General features: G+C 49.9%; 1 protein-coding gene across 4 annotated transcripts in view; it reads left to right on the top strand.

Moving 5' to 3' along the window:
* The window catches only part of EDA (ectodysplasin A), a 61,759-nt gene extending 44,866 nt beyond the window's left edge, over positions 1–16,893 (top strand). Inside the window, exons 3-8 of one of the 4 annotated variants that reach the window (XM_066338575.1) lie at positions 7,662–7,691; positions 10,734–10,913; positions 11,714–11,748; positions 11,851–11,902; positions 14,131–14,246; positions 15,626–16,893. In XM_066338575.1, the coding sequence (XP_066194672.1) occupies positions 7,662–7,691; positions 10,734–10,913; positions 11,714–11,748; positions 11,851–11,902; positions 14,131–14,246; positions 15,626–15,877 (665 nt within the window). In that variant the 3' untranslated portion in view covers positions 15,878–16,893. Of the gene's footprint in view, positions 1–7,661; positions 7,692–10,733; positions 10,914–11,713; positions 11,749–11,850; positions 11,903–14,121; positions 14,253–15,625 lie in introns of all 4 variants that reach the window. The other 3 variants (XM_066338573.1, XM_066338572.1, XM_066338571.1) reach the window with 3 other exon arrangements.
* Positions 16,894–19,848: the final 2,955 nt, after the last annotated feature.

The following is a 19,848-nucleotide window of genomic DNA, read 5'->3' as shown; positions in this document are numbered from 1 at the left end:
TACTGGCAGGAGAAAAAAAAAAGCTTTCTCAACAGCAAAAACAAAAAACCAAAACAAACAAAAAAAAACAAAAATAATTTAAAAATAAATAAAAAAAAGAACCATAACCAAACCAACAACACAACACCAGCAAAAAAAACCACCAAAAAAAAACCAAAAAAACACCCCACCCTGTTCCTAATGAGATCTTACGTGGTCTGAAGCTGTTTGAGAAGAGAGATTGTGGCTCTCTGGCATCTCGTGTCTCCCCAGGGATTCCAAGGGTGAGCTGTGACTTCCCTCTGTTTGTTTTCAGCCCCATGAGCCTGAGCTGGGGGCTGGTGTTTGGGATCAGAGGAATGGGGAGGGAGCAGGCTACTGATGCTTGGAGCTCCTGGAGCAGCATCTGCCCATCTGGATGACACATGGATGGAGGTTTGTCCTTTGGTGGAATGCAGGGAGAGGAGCAGGGAGGCAGCAAAGGCCACTCTCACCCCTAAGCCACCACATGAGAGATGATTCCCAGCCCTTGGTGCCGGGGCACGAGCTCTTCTCACACCCTGTGGCCAGGCAGCCCCAGCAGTGACCTCAGGGCAGGACACTTCCCCTGGAGACACATGGAAAGCCCATCAAAGAGATGAAGAATTGCCTCAAAAATTGGATGGAGCCAAGGGAGTGCCTCAGAAGAGTCCAAAATGAGCTGCAAACTGTCCTTGATCTCCCAGGCTGGAGGAGACTGGCTTTGGGCTGGAGCAGTCCAGCGCAGGGCTGGGGAGGGTCACGAGTGTCACTGTCCCCAAGCCATTTCTGGGGGTTCAGCAGCCTCTCGCTCCACAGTGGGACAGGGCAACACAAAGAAAAGACTCCTGAAGTTCAGGGCTTGTGTTGTGCAGGTGGGGCAGGCTGGGAGGGCCCTCTGGTCACCCTGGGAATGGCATGGGACCAAGATCCCCCTGGATGAAGGACAGGGAGGGAACACTGGTTTGTGGGGTGCTGTTGTGGAGCATCTTGATTTAAGGTGTAACCAGGCAAAGACCATTAAGGGTGGCCATATTCACACATGAATTTTCAGGAGTTTTAAAACAAGGCTGAAACAAAAGCAGGGTGAGAATAAAAAGTGGCGGCTGAGGAAAGCTGGAATGCCTTTGGCTCTGCCCTATGGACTCACACATCTCAGAGTCCTGTTTCATCCTTCCCCTACTTTGTGTCATGAATTCCCTCCCCACTCCTTTACAAAACATATTCTCTTAGAACATGCAGATAGTCTCAACATATTCAGATGTGCTGAAATTAGTTCTAGTTCACACCCCTGGCTTGGGTTCCTGTAAGAGTGGGCAGCACTTTTCCTGCACTCTCAGCAGAGGATCCCCCTTCCTCATCAAAAAGCCACCCTGCAAAGATGCACCTGAATTCTGCAGTAGCACAGGATGTGATTTACTTCTGGGATGTTTTCCTAGATTTATCATTTATCATATTCTCTAAAAAATCTGGAATAATATTCCCAAAGATGCACTTCAGCAGACCCATTGCTTTCTCCCTGGAGCTGGTAAAGAAGCACTTTCTTTTCCAGGGTAAAAGGGAAAATATTCCTCTTGTTTCAGTGTTTGTATCACTGACTGATAGTTCAGTAGGGTCCAAGAAGCTTTCATCTGGATAGACCAAATTTCCTGAAAAATGTTGAAAACATATTGGTTCCAAACCTCCCCCGAAACCATGTGTTCTAGATTAGGCATGTGTTGGGAGCTAACATCCCTCTTTCCCCAATCCACTGGAATCTGGCATTAATAACCCCACACTTAAAAATATTTGGAAAGCTTTACATTTCTTCTGCCCATGGGAATGAAGTGAATGTCACTGCACTAATGCTGGAAAAGGCAACTGCTGAGTTCTGGAGGCTTCTTGTTCATTGGGAAAACTGACATCCCAGATGGCAGGAGGTTCATCATCACCTGGAATCTCAGGGAACACCCAAGCTGCTCTTTCCACCTTTGGTATTGGTCAGATAGGGATTGAGGGGGTTGGTTGATGGGTAGGACTTACCTCAGAGCCCCTGAGGTCAGAAAAGCCCTCCAAAAGTCCAAGCTGTGACTGATCCCCACCTTGTCACCAACCCAGAGCACTGAGTGCCACATCCAGTCCTTCCTCGGGCATCTCCAGGGATGGGAGACTCCACCACTTCCAGTGTTGGAAGGCACCTACAAGGAAGCCAGAGGGGAGCTCCTCATCAGGAACAGTAGTGACAGGGCAAGGAGAAATGGGTGCAAACTGAAACAGTGGCAGTTTGGGTTGAACATATGGAAGGAATTCTTCTCTGCGAGATTTAGTAAGGGGCTGGAATGGATTTCTTGGTTAAGCTGTGGCTGCCCCTGCATCCCTGGAAATGTCCAAGACCAGGTTGGACAGGGCTTGGAGCAACCTGGGAGAGTGGAGGGTGTCCCTGCCCATGGCAGGGGTTAGGTCTGCATGAACATTAAGGTTCCTTCCAACCCAAACCATTCCATGATTCTGTGACTTAACAATTTGATGTTTGTTTTATGAAAGAGTGGGAAGTGATGTGGTGTGTCTGGATGATGCTGACCTCTCTTTAACCACCAGGATTTCGTCTCTGATCTGTAGCCTGGCATGAGGATAATTCCTCAGTACCTCCATCCTCCCATCTCCCAGGGTGGAGGAGAGATGGAAACACAGAGGTGCCTCAGCTGAATTATCTGGTTTCACATGTCCCCAAACCAATGTCACATTTAGGGAAGAAGACTGAGGATGTTCCATAGTAACTCAGTGCTAGGAGATAGGAGAAGGATCAAAAATTCCCAGTGAATGCTGAAAACAGGTTGTCCAAGGCACAGTCTTGGATGGATGGATGGATGGATGGATGGATGGATGGATGGATGGATGGATGGATGGATGGATGGATGGATATCCAAAACTGGTGGCTGATGCCATGTACCTTTCCCAAACTAGATGAACACCTTAAAGGCATCACTTGGTGTCATATCCTGAATCAGTTGATGCTGCTAAAACATGGTTGTGACATTCCATGGCTGTTTCCTGTTCCTGGCAACTGGGAATTCCAGCATGTTCAGCACCTCCTTAGGTGTATCCTTTGTTTGGCTGATTCCTATAATGGTCAACCTTTTATAGGTTTGATATAAAATCAGCATAATTACAAAGATCTGTTCCTGTCCATAAAACCAGTTGGAACTGTTTGGCAGGAATTTAAACTATTTCTTGTTAATCCACACACACAGCTAATAAGGGAAGGCAGGGGTTTTTTAATATCCTATTTATATCAGCAGATGTCCCAAAGAAGTTTGGGATATTTCTGTATTTATAGTAAATCATAGCAGTGTGTAGCGTGCAGAAAGAGAGATTGGAGGGGGGGGCAAAGTCAACTCTATTAATCTTGCTAAGAGCAAACATGTCACATGTAATATCCTTGAGTTGCATCACCATCTGGGATTTTTCTGAAGGCCTTGGAATTGATCCAGCAGATGGTAGGGCTGCAGGAGCTGGGGCTGGAACCTGCTCCCTGAAGCATGGGGAGATGTTCTTCTGCGGCTGGCTGGGCCACAGCTGGGGGTTTGCACACCAAAAACTCATCTCTTGCAAGTGTTTTCCTCAGCTTCAAGTGAATTGTTTGCATCTGAACCCGAAGTGCTTCTGCTAGGAGGGACTTGGAATTGTTTGGAGTGGCTTGGAATGGTTTGGAGCCTTCCACTTGTGGTGGTTCTGTTTGGGTTGAGGTCTTTTGTCATCATGTAGAGACGTCTTTCCTGCTTGTGCCTTTCCCTCTAGGTTTACCCCCGCTGCAGGCTTGACATTCCCTCCTTTTCTGGTGTCCTCCCCTTATATTTTCCCAGCACTTGTGGGAAAAATCAGCTTTTGGAGGGGGTCTAGCTCTGGAGTGCTGCTCACACTGGATGTCCAGAGCCCAGGCAAAAAATAATCCCAAAAGTAACGTTCCAAAGGGAATGGTAGACTTTAGAAAGACTTTCCAGCCATGACCTGTGACACAGGAGAACTCATGCTGAGCCAGAAGATCCCCTCCACACCTGTGCTTCTCCTTGGAAGCTTTCTCATTCCCAACTCAATGGTCAATTTGGATGTGCCAGCACTGTTCTTGAAGGCTTCCAGGTCTTCTTCTTTAGCCTTTCCCAGTGGTGCTTTCATCCGTTTCCCAGGGCTGGTGGCCACCAAGGCAAGCTCACTTGCCCACTTCTTGCCCTTACCAGAAGCTTTTCTGTGGAATTCTTCTCATTTCAAATAATCTTCCTGTATCAGATATCAGGATTGGCTGCACTGTTCCCAGGATTCCCTCAAACTTTCACTAAGTGGCAGCAGGATTTCACCGTATTTTCCAGAGTTATTCCCATTTTAGGACTGTGCTTCTGCCTTGCCTGGCTGAGCAGCAGCAGCTGATCACGTGCAGGTGTCCTCCAGCATCCACCAGAACACTTTATGATTTCCCATGTATATATATTTTATAGTACTGTATATTTTGTATGACTGAATCTCATTCCATGCTTAATATCCTTCAAAGCCATCCAGCCTGTCCTGCTCTCCCAAATCCTTTTCTGTATTAGCAGTTCTGGCCAACTTCCCTCCCCCTAAACAAGGGGGTGAACAGACCTGACAACTCCATCAAGGAGGGATCAGAGTTTAAACAGATATTTAATTCCAGTTGAAAGATGGGGAAAGTAGAAAGGGATGCATTTCCATAGGTCTGGTTTGACCTCTAAGGAGAACAGACAGCACGTGAGAAGGGGGAGATGGGATTAGTGGGAAGGACAGAAGTCAGAAAGAATAACTGTGCCTGGGTGGCTGTCACGTTCAATCCTGGCAGCTGGGACCACCTGGATCTCTAGGACATTCCTGATGGATATGGGAAGGGATTCACGGGGAGCAGAAAGGTGCACACTTACAAAGAAGGGAAAAGAGGTGCCAGGGAACAGCTGAGAGGTTGGGCTGCTCTTAGATCCCATCGGGACTGGGATAAATCCTCAACTGCAGAACGGCAAAGCCCTGAAATCAGGTATGGAAGACGTTTTTCAAAACTTCAGTCAGAAGTTTTTCAAGTCAAACAGGTTTCCTTCTCCAGGAAGATGGCAAGTCTATAGACTCTGAAGCAGGAGAAGATATCCTGTAATTTGGTTTTTTATACTCGTGTACAGTGGAGGAACACAGTGGATACACCTGTGATCCACATCTTGGAGTGGGAAAAAAACAGAGTTTTTTCTTAGGCCATCCTTGGAATCAAGGCCTGTATGAAACTACAGTAAATAATGTGGGTTGGGTTACAGACTTTGAGTCTTGGAACTTCTCCATGGGAGGAATGGGATGGGAAGGTGGGATTGGCAGTGTGAGGGTGTGGGAAAGATTTAGGCTTGCAAAACTTGTAAGTATTTGACCATCGATTAAGAGGTAACCAGTGGGTCAGGTATATAATGGAATCTCAGATGGGTTTGGATGGAAAGGAAAGCTCATCTCATTCCCCTGCCATGGACAGGGACACCTTCCCCTATGCCAGGTTGCTCCAAACCCCATCCAACACTCCCAGGGATGGAGCATCCATTATATTATAATGGTATTATCTGTATCTTCAACCACTGCATTTAACAAGTTTAAATATTTTGAAAAGTATTTTAAAATATTTTAACAAGTTTAATGTTGAAGTATTGGGTTGTGGCCTATGAAAAAACACTGGCAGAAAGGATTTTTTTATTACCTTTTTTCTCCTCTGCACATCAGTGTTGGAGACATCAAGCCAAGCTTTCAAGCCTTACACCTCAACACATCAGCACCTGAGAGGAACATTGATCTGAAATTTTGGTGGCCCTCAGCTTAGACTCAGTAATTTATTACATTTAGCCTAAATGGAGCAGTAGCTCATGAACTCTCCATTTTGAGCAGAACCAAGGGAAATTCTGCTGTTTCAGAAGCTTCAGCTCCACGCTCCAATTAAACAGTCTCCCCCTTGCTCTCGGGAGGCAAACAGATGCAAACCCCAGAGAGACTCAGAAGCTTCCAAGCTTAATAATCCTGGTTTTTTTTTTTTTTTCCCCCCTCCCTCATGTCAGGAATACTTTTGTGTCTGTCGAAAGCTCCACTTGCAGATCCATAACATCTCTCTTTGCCGTGCCTGGAACAGATGCGTGTGTTGTAATATAGACTGCGAACATTGACATCCCATGTGGTTCTCATTCCTCCCAGTCATCTTTGAAGCTAATTGGATCCAGCCAGCCCAAATGTGTCTGGCTGGCCACAGCTATTTGTACTTTCACTCTGGTTCTGGTGCTAATGGTGGGATCTATGGAACATGAAATAAACTCTCGTGACTCCGAGGGCTGCCGAGGCACAGCCGCTCGCGTCTCGCTGGGTTGGGATGGGCTGGGATCTTTAAGTGGGATTTTTTTTTTTTTTTCCCTCTTCTAATGTTGTTCAGTGGCTGGTGGCTACAGTGAGGATTGGTGGGGCTCAGAAGTGCAGAATCAGGAGCCTGGTTGTCCAGCTTAAAATGTTTTGCTGTCTGGTGCGGCTTCCCAGTGGGAAGGCATTGTTAGGAATCCATGTGTTGTCCAACCTGTGAAAAATATTATAAAAAAATAGTATGAAAATATTAAAATGTTAAAAACAGTAAATCAGCAGAAATTATAATTTGGATAATAGAATCATAGAATGGGTTGGGTTGGAAAGAACCTTAAAGCTCATTCTTCCCCATGGGCAGGGACATCTTCCACTATCCTAGGTTGCTCCAAGCCCTGTCCAGCCAGGCCTTGGACACTTCAAGGCCTTTCACAGCTTACCTGGGCAGCTTGTGCCAGGGCCTCACAGGGAGGAATTTCTCCCTAAAATTATAGATACCCCGATTTATAGATAATATCTTTTATAGGTAATGTCTTTTATAGATGATACCATCACTTTCCCATGACCCAGCAGCACAATGTAGGAAAACCAATATTCCTGTTGGAAAGGCATCAGTAAAGTTGGTGGGTAATTTCTCTGGTCCTTTTGCTGTCTTTCCTCTAACTATCCATGGGGAAAAGGCTGTTCTGTTGGGAATTTGCCTTTCCCCACCCCCTCAGACTCAAAGCAGCCTCATTACCTTCAGTTGATTATGATTTTATCTCCGTTAAAGGTGATTTCAGTCATTGCTGTGGTAAACCCCAGGTTTTAGAGGGATTTCCCTGATGAATAGCAAGAGAGTATTTGGGGATTTTTGCAGTTCATTCCCATCCATGATGAATTCTTGGGGAAACAGTGGAACATGTTTCACACTTCAGCCTCTGCTCACAAAATCCTGTCATTTCTCAGCTTCATTGTAAATATTTTCTCTCTGTGCTCGGGAGGTTTGGGTTCCCATTGTTTCAAACAGCCAGTTCAGAATAATTCTTTGCTTTTGTGGGTTTTTAATGTTTTATTCTTGTTTTTAAACAACTTGGCTTGCAAGGAGTCAGCAGGGGTTTGGACAAGATGATCTTTAAAGGTCCCTTCCAACCCCAACCACTCTGTGATGCTCTGAAATTTGGGTTACTGCTCTCAGCTGAGACCATTCCTGTGCTGCTGCATGGGCCACAAGTACATCCATTGTCCACTTGGAAAATAAAATGGTAATGGAGATTTTCTCTGATGAAATGATCCCTGGATTTCACTAATTTTCTCTTTTTTTTTTCTTCCCTTTGTAGGTCCAAGTTCAGTGAAAAACAAGAAAAAGGGTAAGTTTGAGTTTTAACTGAATTTTCCTTTCTGTGCTTTGTGAATTCTCTTTGGCCAACATGAAGGAGAAACCAACGGCAGCTTCCCTCTCCAGGAAGGCTGGAATAACACCCACAAGCACCCCTTAAAACTTCCTTCAACACTGAAAGAAGTTAATTATGTTGTACAGAACTAATCCTGAAGATCCTCCAGTTGGAGAGTTGAGTTGAAGCAGTGCCAAATACCAGGAGCTGTTCTGTTTGCCTGCCTTGGCTTTCATCCCAATCCTGCCAACCTGCAGCTTGCATCCTCCTTCAGACCCACCAAACTCAGCATGGACACACCTTGCATCCCACTTTTTCCTTGAGCTTAATTCCTCCAGATTATCATTTTATGATCCCCCCTTCTGAGTGTTGCTCAGCCCTCAGGGATTTGTGGATTTGGTGATGTTCCTCAGGCAGTTTGCAGTGGATTGTTGGGATTTGGGTTACTCAAACAAGGCAGCCTTGTTTGGGGGGTTCCTGATGCCATTTTTGTTTCTGTAGGACTGCTGGGAGCACTTAGGGTCCCACACTTAGGGTCTCACACTTAGGGTCCCGCATTTACTTCCAGGAGTTTGAGCGAGTCCAAGCATCCGAGCAGTCGAGTTTTCCATGTCTGTACTACTGTAGCAGCACATCAAATGGCTTTAATCCTTGGGTGCAAACTCCAGAGCCACAGCTGAGGGGTGGGAACAGACCACACTTAGCAACTCCATTTGTATTTACTCCGGGAAGCAGCGTAAAATTTTATGTTGGAGAAGTTTGTCCTAACAAAGCTTGACCCGCGTTCAATCAGCCCAACAAATAACAACTGATGGCTCCAGCCTCCAGAGCAATTCCAGAGGGGCAGGGGGAATCTCTTGGAGCTGGATTGCATACAGCTGTATAAAGTAGCTTAATTTTATGGTATTGTCACATTTAATTCATTCTAGAGCTCCAGTTCATTGTTTGATGAGTGAGGATTATGGAGAGCTCCCTGCTTCTGCCTGCTCCCAGTTTTGGAGCCCGTGGGTGCAGACATGGGAGACTTGGCAGGCTGGGATTTGGGTGCTGGGAACCCTCCTTGGAGACCTGATAAGGGAGCTATCAGATAATAAATGGAATACCTTTTTGCCTGGTGAGGTTTGTTAATGCAGAGCAGTGGTTGGAATGCCTTGAGGGAGGGAAAGGCACAGGAGTGTGTCGCTGGGACGAGCGATTGTGTCGCTGCTCAAGCAGCAGCTCCCTGAGTAGCTGAGCAGATTTCGGAGGCAGATGAGTTAAACCAGCTGTGATGTGCATCCCTCTTGGGAAGGGAAGCCTGGAGTGACAGCAGCAGCATTCCCAACACCCTGTCTGCAATCCTCCCGTGGGATGGCCTGGATTGGGGATGTCAGAATGGTTTAGGGAAGACGGGTGTGGTTCAAGGTGATAATTTAAAAAGTATGGCATCATCCCAAGGAGGAGGAGAATACTGGATTAGAGAAAGGCTGGACTGGAGCCAGCTCAGGTTGGAAGTCATGGCTGCTGGTTTGGAGAGAAATATTGCTACGACGATTTGTCCCCTGAAGCCTTTTCCCACTTTTTGTAGAACACTGGTGTGGCTTTCCTCACCTCTGCTTCCTTTTAACTTTATTTTCTGCACATTTAAATTATGCTCACACTTGTCTCCCCCTGATGTCCTTGTGCCCTTGTTCCTGGCTAGGGGCCATCCAGAGATTCCCACTCCTGGGCTAAAACAGATGGATTTTTCCTTACGCTTCTGTCGGTTACAAAGATGGATATTAGTAGAGAAACAAGTACATAAATGTACTCAGAAACGATTCCAAGAACTATAATTTCATATCCCAACTGCTGCTGTCATCTAAATATGAGTTTAATTCTGTCCTACTGGGGACCTTGTGGCAGCAATTGAAGTGATTTTGCTCCGTTTATGTTCCTTGGCAGAAAAGCTGTTCTAAAGTGGCATTTTAAAAACTACATCAAAAGAACATCATTTTTGTTGGGAATGTGGAAAATCAGGAGAGCAGAGACCAGGCTTTCCCTGCAGAGCTTGTTTCATCCTATTCTGTGTGTTTAGGAGTCATTCCTGATGTGGTTATGTCATTTCTCTTCCTTGGGACATGTGAGGTGTCTGAGGATCATGGTAGGGGAGAAGGCTTTTGCTACAAGGCTGGGAAATACTGGGACAGGTTGTCCAGGGAAACTGGAAACTGGCTGCCCCATCCCTGGGAATGTCCAAGGCTAGGTTAGACAGGGCTTGGAACAACCTGGGCTAGTGGAAGGTGTTCCTGCCCATGGGGCTGGATGAACTTTAAGGTCCTTTTCAACCTAAACCAGTCTGGGATTCTGTGACGGTAACAATTCACCAGTGTTTCCATCCCCTGGATGGGGTTAGTCCTTCCCGAGCCCCTCTCTCCATCCAAAACCCCAAATATTGAATTATTTTGAGGCACAGGCAACACAGGGGCTCCTCCAGCAACGCTGGGAAGAGCTGGAGCTCAGCTCTGAACTGCCCTCTGGAGGAGACCAAGCCATGGGGATCATCTCCCATTCCTAGTGTGCAACAGGTAGGAAAGATTGTCCCTGTTTTCCACCAAAACCCAGCGAACTCAGTAACTGCTGAGTGGTTCATCTGGACCAGAACACTCCAGCCTTCTGGAGCCTCCTGGAACGTGCTGTGGGAGCATCCTGAGTGTATCCAGAGATCATCCCGGGTCTGTGGGGGTATGATGAGCCCTGGGCACGGAGATGAGGACTGATCCCATGCCGAGAGCAGAGTGACCGGAGCTGTGGGAAGAGACCCCCTGAGCCTCCATCCCTTGAGAGCCCTGGAGAGTCTCTGTGCCTCACTTAAGTGTAATTCCCAACAGGAAGGAGCCTGCAGGGTGGTATGGAGCCATAGGACAGCCACCCTGGCTGTCCTGAGTCTCCTCCTCATCCCTGCCTGCAGCCAGGAGTGATCCATGCCCAACCTCCCATTTCCTGCAGCTCCAGGCTGACCCCACAGCCCCAGGTAATGTCTGTCCTTGTGTTTTCCAGGTAAAAAGGCTGGTCCTCCAGGCCCCAACGGTCCCCAAGGGCCACCAGGGCCTCCCGGGCCACAGGGTCCCCCCGGCATTCCCGGCATCCCAGGGATTCCAGGCACAACCGTCATGGGACCGCCCGGCCCTCCTGGCCCACCAGGCCCTCAGGGACCACCCGGAGTGCAGGGCCCCTCAGGTGAGGATCCTTCCATGCCCTCTGCTCCGAGCTGGACAGGTGGGAATGCCGGAGATGTCACCGGAGTGTCCGGAGGCAGTGGCACAACAGCCTGGAGCAGGGCTTGGGTGTCCTGGGCCATGTGGGACAGGGATCGGAGCAACCTCTGGAAGGTTTCCCTGCCCATGGCAAGGGTGGAATTTGATGGGCTTTTTTAAGGTCCCTTCCAACCCACACCATGCTGAATTCCCAGGATTCTGGGATTCCATGGCTCTAAATGGCCAGGAGCAGCATTAGCCCCCCATCTCTGTGCTGTGCTGCCACAGGCATCTTCTCCTTAATTGGGATTTGGATCCCAGGGAAGGGAGATGCAATGAATGACCTGCAGAGGGAAGCTTGGCATCTTGGCAGCCAAGAGGTTTTATTCCCACTGTGCATCAGGGAATGAATGGATTGTGCAATTTTTCCTTCTAGTGGAACCTTGAATAATGAAGAATTTTGATGTTTGGGCAGAAATGCTAGGAATAAACTAAGGAAATGTAGGATGAGTCTTTTTCTTCCTAATTTTTTAAAATATTTAATACTACTGGTTTATATATTTTAATATTACCTGCATCCCATACCACTCCTCCTTCTAAAACAGAGGTTTAATGGTTATTATGGAGTAAGAAAAGTGATTTATTTGGGGCTTCAGGGTTATTTTGGGGTAAAATAAGTTATTTATAAGGGAGCTTTATGGTTATTTTGTGATAAAATAAAGGGTTTTAATGGGATTTTTCACTCAACCATCCTCTGCAATGATGTGGAATTGCCTTTTGCAGGTACCACAGACAAGGCCAGCTCCAGAGACATCCAGGTGGGTTGATCTTTCCATGGAAAAACCTAGCTTTGCAGGGGGATTTTAAGGACTGGCGTGGTGCTTCCCATCAATCCTCAATCCGTGTGCTCTCCCTTGCAGCCAGCTGTGGTCCATCTCCAAGGCCAAGGCTCAGCAATCCAAGTGAAGAATGGTAAGGATCTCCTGATAATTGTGGGTACTGGGAAGAGCCCCTCCTGCACCCATAAAGCTCCTGGATCCCAGTCCATCCCATGACACAACTCCAGGATTATCCCTGCCCTCCAATACCCCTGCCCAGACCCCCCCAGGAAGAGTACTCTGTGGAGTCTCCAGCCCCATTTCCCCTGAGCTCCTGTTTATCTCCCAGATTATCCCTGTTTTGTACATCCCAGTAATTCTGTCCCACTAAATCTCCCTTTTCCCTGACCTCCAGGGGCATCTTGTGTCTTCCCAGCCCCTCCATGACCAGGCCTTTTTTCCCCCCATTCTATTTTAAGCCCTCAGTGCATCCTTGTCCTGTCTCTTCCCCATTTTCCCGTTTTCCTCCAGCTTCCCAGGAATTTAAGGCAGGGAAGACCCAGTGGTGAGAGGACACAGAGGTGTCCAGGCACCAGCTCTTCCTGAGATCCCTGAGCATCTCTGCCCCCACCAACAGCCTTTAATCCCAGATCCTGCAGAGCCACTTCCCATCCACAGGCAGCTCCTTGCTCTCCTCCTTCTCCTTCCCAGATCACCATCCAAATTCTCCTCAAATTCCTGCTCTCCTTGCCAACAGCTGGGGCTCATTCATCACCTCCTGTCTCCCTGCTCTGGCTGTGCTGGAGAGGAGCTGAGTCCCCTCCCTGAGTCCCCATGTGCAGCTCCCCAGGGACCACATCCATCCATCCTTACCCCATTCCCAGACTGGGAGGGACATGGCTCCCGAGGGTGGGGGCAGCAGGAAGGGGCTGGAGGATCCCAGTCCACAAATTCCTGCCTCACACGTGGGATGGAGAGGGCTGGCCACTGCATCTGTGGGAAGGCAGCTTTCCTGTGAGCAGTGGCAGCTGGAATTTCTCATGGATAGGGACTTGCGCTCGCAGCTCCCCAAAATTAAAAGGAAACCGCCGGTTCCCAGGAACAATGTGAGGGAAAAGATTCTGTTTGCTTACGTTCAGAAAGCAATTATCCCTTCATTACTGGGAATGCTGAGGGTTTCCAGAGGGAACGCTGCTCTCTAAGAGCGGGAATGCCCTGAGTGTCCTTCCCTGCTGCTCAGGAACAATCCAGAGCTGGGAGCCAGGAATGCTGTCCAGCTGCCAGCCTGGCGAGCTCCAGCCGGGAGCAGGGAGAGGAGAGGCAGATGGAGACTGGGAGGAAAAGAGTGGGATTTAATAAACTGAGGCACCTACAGAGATTGGCCCAGCTGGGGGCTTACAGCAAAGTCTATCCCTAGGTTATCCCAGTAATCCCAGTGCCAGAGGACTGGGTGGTGGATCCATAAATCCCTGACTCTGTTGAGGGACCCCACTTAGGGGTTGCTGTGTTGTGATATGATGCAATTTCCTACTTTTTTTGTTACTCTGGCTTTTAAAAACCTTAGGAGTTGTAAAGGCAGAGGTTTTGTTAAAATTATCCTGATTACAGAGTCAGGAATGGTGAAGTCAAGGAACACCAGAAATAAACTCAATCGTGTGACCCAAAGCTGGCCTCCATTTGCCTGGAGAAGAGAAAGCTCCAGGGAGCTCCTTCCAGTGCCTAAAGGGACTCCAAGAGAGCTGGAGAGGGATTTTGGACAAGGCCCTGGAGTGACAGGACAAGAAATGGCTTTAGGCTGAAAGAGGGTAGATTTAGATGGGAGATTGGGAAGAAATTCTTCCCTGTGAGGGTAGGGGGGCCCTGGCCCAGGCTGCCCAGAGAAGCTGTGGCTGCCCCATCCCTGGAAGTGTCCAAGGCCAGGTAGGACAGAGCTTGGAGCAGTCTGGGATAGGGAAAGGTGTCCCTGCCCATGACAGGGGGTGGAACGGGATGACTTTTAAGGTCCCTTCCCACCCAAACCATTCCATGATGGTTCCGTGATGACCATTCCCATGGACCCAATAGGGAAATAGGGATCAAGTTCAGCTGCAGGGTCAGGAGGAGGCAGGTCCGTGTCCAGCCCTGGGGTGAGCAGAGCACAACCCTGCCCTGGGCTTTGAGGCTGAAAACACAGAGGGTTGGAGGGACAGGCGACCCCACAAACCACGGTGTGCTCAGAGCTAGAGAGGAGTCCCTGCTCCCACTCCCTAGCGTGTAATCCTGGGGCTCCCCCTCCGAATTCCCTGCTCCCTGTCGTGCTGTGACTGTATTTGTGTTGCTCCTGCGCTTTTCCTCCTGACGGGTACTGAGTGACCGCCGTTTTCTCATACTGAGATCTTTCAGGTGGAGTCCTCAATGACTGGTCTCGCATCACTCTGAACCCCAAGGTGTTTAAGCTGCATGCCCGCAGTGGGGAGCTGGAGGTACTGGTGGACGGCACATACTTCATCTATAGTCAGGTAGAAGTGAGTACGGTCCTAGGCTAACTCCTCCTATTCTTGTGTTCCGGTGGAAGCCTTGCATGAAACCACGAGAGGGCTCCAGACAACAACCAAAATGCCGGCGGCTTGCGTGGAGTTGTAACCGCTTAGGATGGGTGCGGGGAGGAGTGTCACACCCCTGTCACACCCCTGTCACCGCCAGGACACCGCCCGCCGGGGATTAGTCACTGAAAGCACACCCAGCCGATCCCGGGGTTATCCCTCCGGTTATCCGTGCGGTCATTCCTCGAGCCTTTCCAAACCTGCAGGCAGGCAGGCTCAGTGCTTTGAAAGACAACCAACACTGCTCGTTTCTGGTTATTTTGGAGCTGTGTCATTCTGGAAGCATAAAAATCCCAGCCCAGGTGGTTTGGCCAGATTCCAGCCCGGGAGACTCCTTTTGCTTCCCCCTGCTCCATGTAGCTGCACCCCAGCACCAGCTCTGGGATGAAGTGGCCCACGGATGTCAGGTGCTCTTCCATGGAATTGGTAACATGTCCAGTTTGGATGGGGACAGAAAACATCACTCCACATGGGCCAAAGTGGTAGTTGTTTCCCAAGTGCTTGATGCTGATTGCTGGCCACAGTGTTAGGCCACCGAAGCCTCATCACTTGTGGGCCATCAAGGAAAAAAAAATGGATTCAGTGTTCAGAGAGTTCCTGGCTCCAAAAAGCCTGGATTTCCTTTCTCAGGAAGAAGCAGCTCCCTGAGACTGACTGCTCCTTGGACAGGTCTTCCTCCTTCAGTTCTTTGGAATCAGAGTGTTGGGAAAGGGTTAAGTGAGGACAAGCAGAGTCACAGGGCCTTGGGAATCAGGGAGTTCAATCAGTAGAAACGCTGTGAGGTGATTTCCTTCCAAGCTGTGGAGGTTGGGAGAGCCTTTTCACTGTAATAGCCTGTGCAAGCACCGAGTCCAGTTACCCAGGAGGCAGCTCCCAGTCCACCTTAGGGCAGTTCTGATGTCACCACTAAAGGAGGCTCCTGGCAGCAGGAAGCAGGACTGGCCAGGTAAGTGCAAGAGGGCGTCACTCAAATGTGTGTGTCTGTCTGTGGGATGAGAAGCTGTTGTAGCACACAGGGGGTCCTGCATGGCTCTCTGCAGGTGTGTCACTTCCCTGGAATAAGCAGGATGGTAGCTCAGCCTTAGGCACATGGAGGTTTTGCATGCTTGGGTCAGTCTGAAGCGGAATAAAAGAGGTTCCTGGTTGGTTTGGGGCTCTCCCTGCCTGGCACAAGCCACCTGTGAGTGCAGGTGTTGGGGCCAGGAGGGGCTGCACACACCCCCAGGACTCTGCACTCTGCTCCCCCACACCCCGACCCCTCCCCTGACACTTTTCTTCTCCCCGCTTCACATCAGGTCTACTACATCAACTTCACCGACTTCGCCAGCTACGAGGTGGTGGTGGACGAGAAGCCCTTTCTGCAATGCACTCGCAGCATCGAGACTGGCAAGACCAACTTCAACACCTGCTACACGGCCGGGGTGTGCCTGCTCAAGGCCAGGCAGAAGATCGCTGTCAAGATGGTCCACGCTGACATCTCCATCAACATGAGCAAGCACACGACTTTCTTTGGGGCCATCCGCCTGGGAGATGCACCTGCGTCCTAGAGAGGGACTTGGCTCGGCCAAGGACACCCGTGGAACTGCACAGTGCTGCTGTTCATAAAAGCCTATCAGTATTTCAGGGGTTCTGTAATCCGGCCATAAAGGAAAACTGATCCAGAGCTATTTATTCCTATATGTGAATATGCAGGAAGCACAACTGTCCTCTGTGACTCGCGGGGAGACTCGGATCAAACCAAAAAAGCTGGTGGGGAGAGCTTTGCAAGGAGGAAAGGCTGTTGGGTGTGCCTTGTCTCAGTATTTCAAGTATTACTGCACTGATACTCTGCTCTGTGACTTTCACACGAGGCTTGGTGGGAGGGCTGGGGGCTCTGCTCGGATGCTGCACTGGCAAGAGCATCCCAGGTGGGACCGGGAGGACACAGACTCCTGTCCCAAAATCCCAGCCAGGCTCCTGCTTATGCACACTAACCACAGCCAAGAAGGGGATTTTAACTTCTTGCCTTCCCACGGGGAGCTGGAAGGGCCGGGGGGGGCCAGGGGAGGTGGGTGAGACAAGGTCAGTGGTGTTTACATTCATCCTCAGGAGGAGGAGGAGGAGGAAAAGTGCCTCGACCTAGAGCTTGGAAGCTAAAAGCAGGAAATGCGAGAGGGAAGAGGAATAACTAGAGCAAGCTTAGCAGATAGGAAACTGCCTCCACATTCCAGAAACCACCAAATCCCAAAGAAAACGCCGATTCCCTGGTCCAGGCCTCTGCTCCTTTCAGCTCCTGCCCTTACCCCAGAGGTAACCTTGCCCCAGCAGGGGCTGCCTTCAAGTACTGCTGCTGTTACAGCAAATTGAGTTGTATTGGGGGTATTTTGGTTTTGTTTTGTTTTTGTTTCTGGTTTTTTTTTTTTTTTGAGGAGGGGAGGGGTTTTTTTGTTCTTTTTAATTAATATTTTGCAAACCAGAACACATTTCTACAGGCTTCACCGAGCCACGTAGAGTAGCCACAAGTACTTGTGACAACACTCGGAGGAAGTTTTGTTATGTTTAAGAATAAAATATTCAAACAGGATTTTTTTATTTTTCTGTTTTAATAGCAACTGTCCTGTTTTTAGATGTGGTTTTTAGCTTTCCTCCCCCCACCCTTTTCCTTTTGGCACCCTTCTACCTAAAATAAGTGGTGATGGAGACTTCAGCAAAGAGAAAAAAATGGGATTTTAAAATCCGGTCCAGCATGAAGTCACCACTTTTTCTTTTCTCTGAGCCCTGCTGAGTCTAGTCATAACTCGATTTCTGGTGACTAATAGAGGAGCTGGGACACTATTGTTTCTTTTGGCTTCTTGAGCAACTCTGTCCTGTTACCTCCCCTCAGCTGTGGAGACCTAAAGCCATAAGATGCTCTGGAGCTGAGGCACAGGCACAAATTGCTCTGTTGTCTCAGCCCTTGGCTCACACTTGGCTCGGCCTGGTTGGGGTTTTGTTTCCCTGTGTTTCCTTCCAGAGCCTATTTGTGCTTTCAAGAGGGGAGTGAAGTTGCAGCCTGTGTAGAAACGGGACAAATCCTGAAGTCACATCTTCAGCTTGGAGCAGGGAAAGTTTGGGGGCCTCGGTGCCTAAAGGGGCTCCAGGAGAGCTGGAGAGGGACTTTGGTTAATGGACTGGAGTGACAGGACAAGGGGAAATGGCTCCCCGCTGCCAGAGGGCAGGGTTAGATGGGATTGGGAAGGAATCCTTCCTTGTGAGGGTGGGGAGGCCCTGGCACAGAGTGCCCAGAAAAGCCGTGGCTGCCCCTGGATCCCTGGAAGTGCCGAAGGCCAGCTGGGACAGGGCTTGGAGCAGCCTGGACTAGTGGAAGGCAATCCTGCCCATGGCAGGGGATGGAACTGTTTGATCCATAAGATCCCTCCCAGCCAACTCCTGCGATTCCGTGGTCTTGCTGCTGGCTCCATGCGGAGGTGGCTCGTGGTCACCTGCAGGGTGTGGGAGGGACGTGTCCCGGCACTGTGCTGTGGCCACGGAAGGCTGGCCCTGCCTGGAGCATTCCTGGCTCCATCCCCAGCGAGTGATGTCCCTTGCCAAGTGTTGCAGTTATTGGGAGACAAAAATTCCTCGGGGCTGCGGCGTTGGCCGCGGCCTCGCTATTCACAGGAGCTGTGCACTTGGGGAGACAACTGCGTGACAAATGGGCTGCTCTGGCTTTTTAGTGGCTTCTCCTCCCTTCAGCCTCGACATGTGGGACGGGCAGGAGCCTTGGGGGCTCTTCACTGGGCTTTGTGGTTTTCTTTCCTTTCAAATGGATTAGGAGGGACATGTTCCTGTGACAAGAATGAAGCGGGACAACTGTGTGCAGTGAGAACATGAAGCAAATCGTTAACAGGATTGCTTTAGAACAGGCCTGAGCAGCCAGGCTGGGGACAGCCGTAAATAACAGGGGGTTGGGAGAGCCAGGGATGGAGTTTGCATTCCTTGTCCCCCACTGGCAGGATCTGGGATGTGCTCCATGGCTGCGGGCAGGGGGAGGCAGAGGGAGAATCCCTTTGCTCTGTAAAAGGCCGGAGTGTTGCTGTCCCTTCTGGTGTGTGCTCAGGATGTGTGCTCAGGGCAGGAGGGAGCAATTCCTGCATGGAATGTATTAACAGGCTTTTTCTGGTGCTCACGCTAACCAAAGTGTGAGTTGGCGACATGGAATTGGAGCTGGATGCAAGTGTCTTTGGCAAATACAGCTTTTTCCTGCTCGGCGTTCCTGGTGGGATGTCCCTCCCCACCACACCAGGAGCTCCCATGGAAGGTCTGTAATGGCCACAGCAGAGTGTTGGCTGTGCTTTGCAAGGGGACAGCTCCATCCTTCAGGGATGGGAGAGGCACCCTCACTGGGATCAGAGCTGCTCAGGAGTCACCTTCCCAATGCCCTGGGAATGGACGGAAGGAGGGGCAGATCCAATGGATAACCAGGTATCTATCCTTCTGCTCCCAAACACCCTGGCTGGAGCCCTTCACCCACGGTATGGATGTGACCTGGGCAGGTGCTTCTGTCCCTGCTTCCTCCACACCTCAGTCCTGCTGCTCGTTCATCACATCCTTTGGAAACCTCTCCCACAAAAGCCTCGAGGGGAACAGGGGATCTCTCTGACATCCTGCTGGAGCCCTGGAGCCAGCAGGGAGGGCAGGCAGGCCAAGAAGCACGGGATAGCTGGTTTCAGAGCAGATCTCTCCCTGTTCAGGCCGTGTGGTTCACTCTGCCTCGATCACGGTGTTTGCCGGGTCTGATCCACACCCGGTGCTCCCGCAAAGGGAATTCACAGCTTCGGGATGCAAATGCCCAGGGATTCTCTGCGGAAGTCCCTGATCCAAATTAGGGACTTTTCAGCTGCTGACAGGGGCTGTGTCACCGTGCAGACCCGTGCCCAGCAGGTGGGGTGCAGGGGGACAGGTCGGGGTTCCCCGGGCATGGCAGGGCCAGATATGCCCGGGCTGGAGCACGCCCAGGGCTGGTTCCGCTTTTGGGAGGGCCAGGGGGGTCATCCAGAGGTCGGTGTTTCCCTGCTCACATCTGCACAGATGTGCTGTGTGCTCACAGCTGCCTCCAGCCCCGCCCAGCACCGCGGGGCATCAGCCCAGAGCACTGTCCCTGGCCTGTCACTGCTGTCCCTCCTGTCCTGGATGCTGGGGACACCGGGCCAGCTCAAGGCTGAGTCACACCCAGACATGACAAAGTGTCCCCCACCACGCCATCTATCAGAGGGTGAGGGATAACTCAGATGTGTGTACATAGATATATACATAATCTGCATATTTTTACGTATTTTATGTCTATATATTATTTTTTTCCTAGCAGACACCTCCAGGGTTAGAGCATGGGCTCCATGGCTGAAACTTCACATCCTTGGACAACCCCTCAGCAGCCTGAGTCGCTCCCTCACATGGAACTGGCCACAATGAGCCAAAAAAACCCCCACAGTTTGTGAATTATGAAGAGTGCCCCGTGAAGCATGAGGGGCGTGACCCCAAGGAGTGTGTCAGCACTAGG

Source organism: Sylvia atricapilla, chromosome Z, assembly GCF_009819655.1.
Source record: "Sylvia atricapilla isolate bSylAtr1 chromosome Z, bSylAtr1.pri, whole genome shotgun sequence".
In the NCBI taxonomy this organism is placed as follows: Eukaryota; Metazoa; Chordata; class Aves; order Passeriformes; family Sylviidae; genus Sylvia; species Sylvia atricapilla.
The sequence above is the reverse complement of the archived record's forward strand: the minus strand, read 5'-3'. Positions and strand labels throughout refer to the sequence as shown.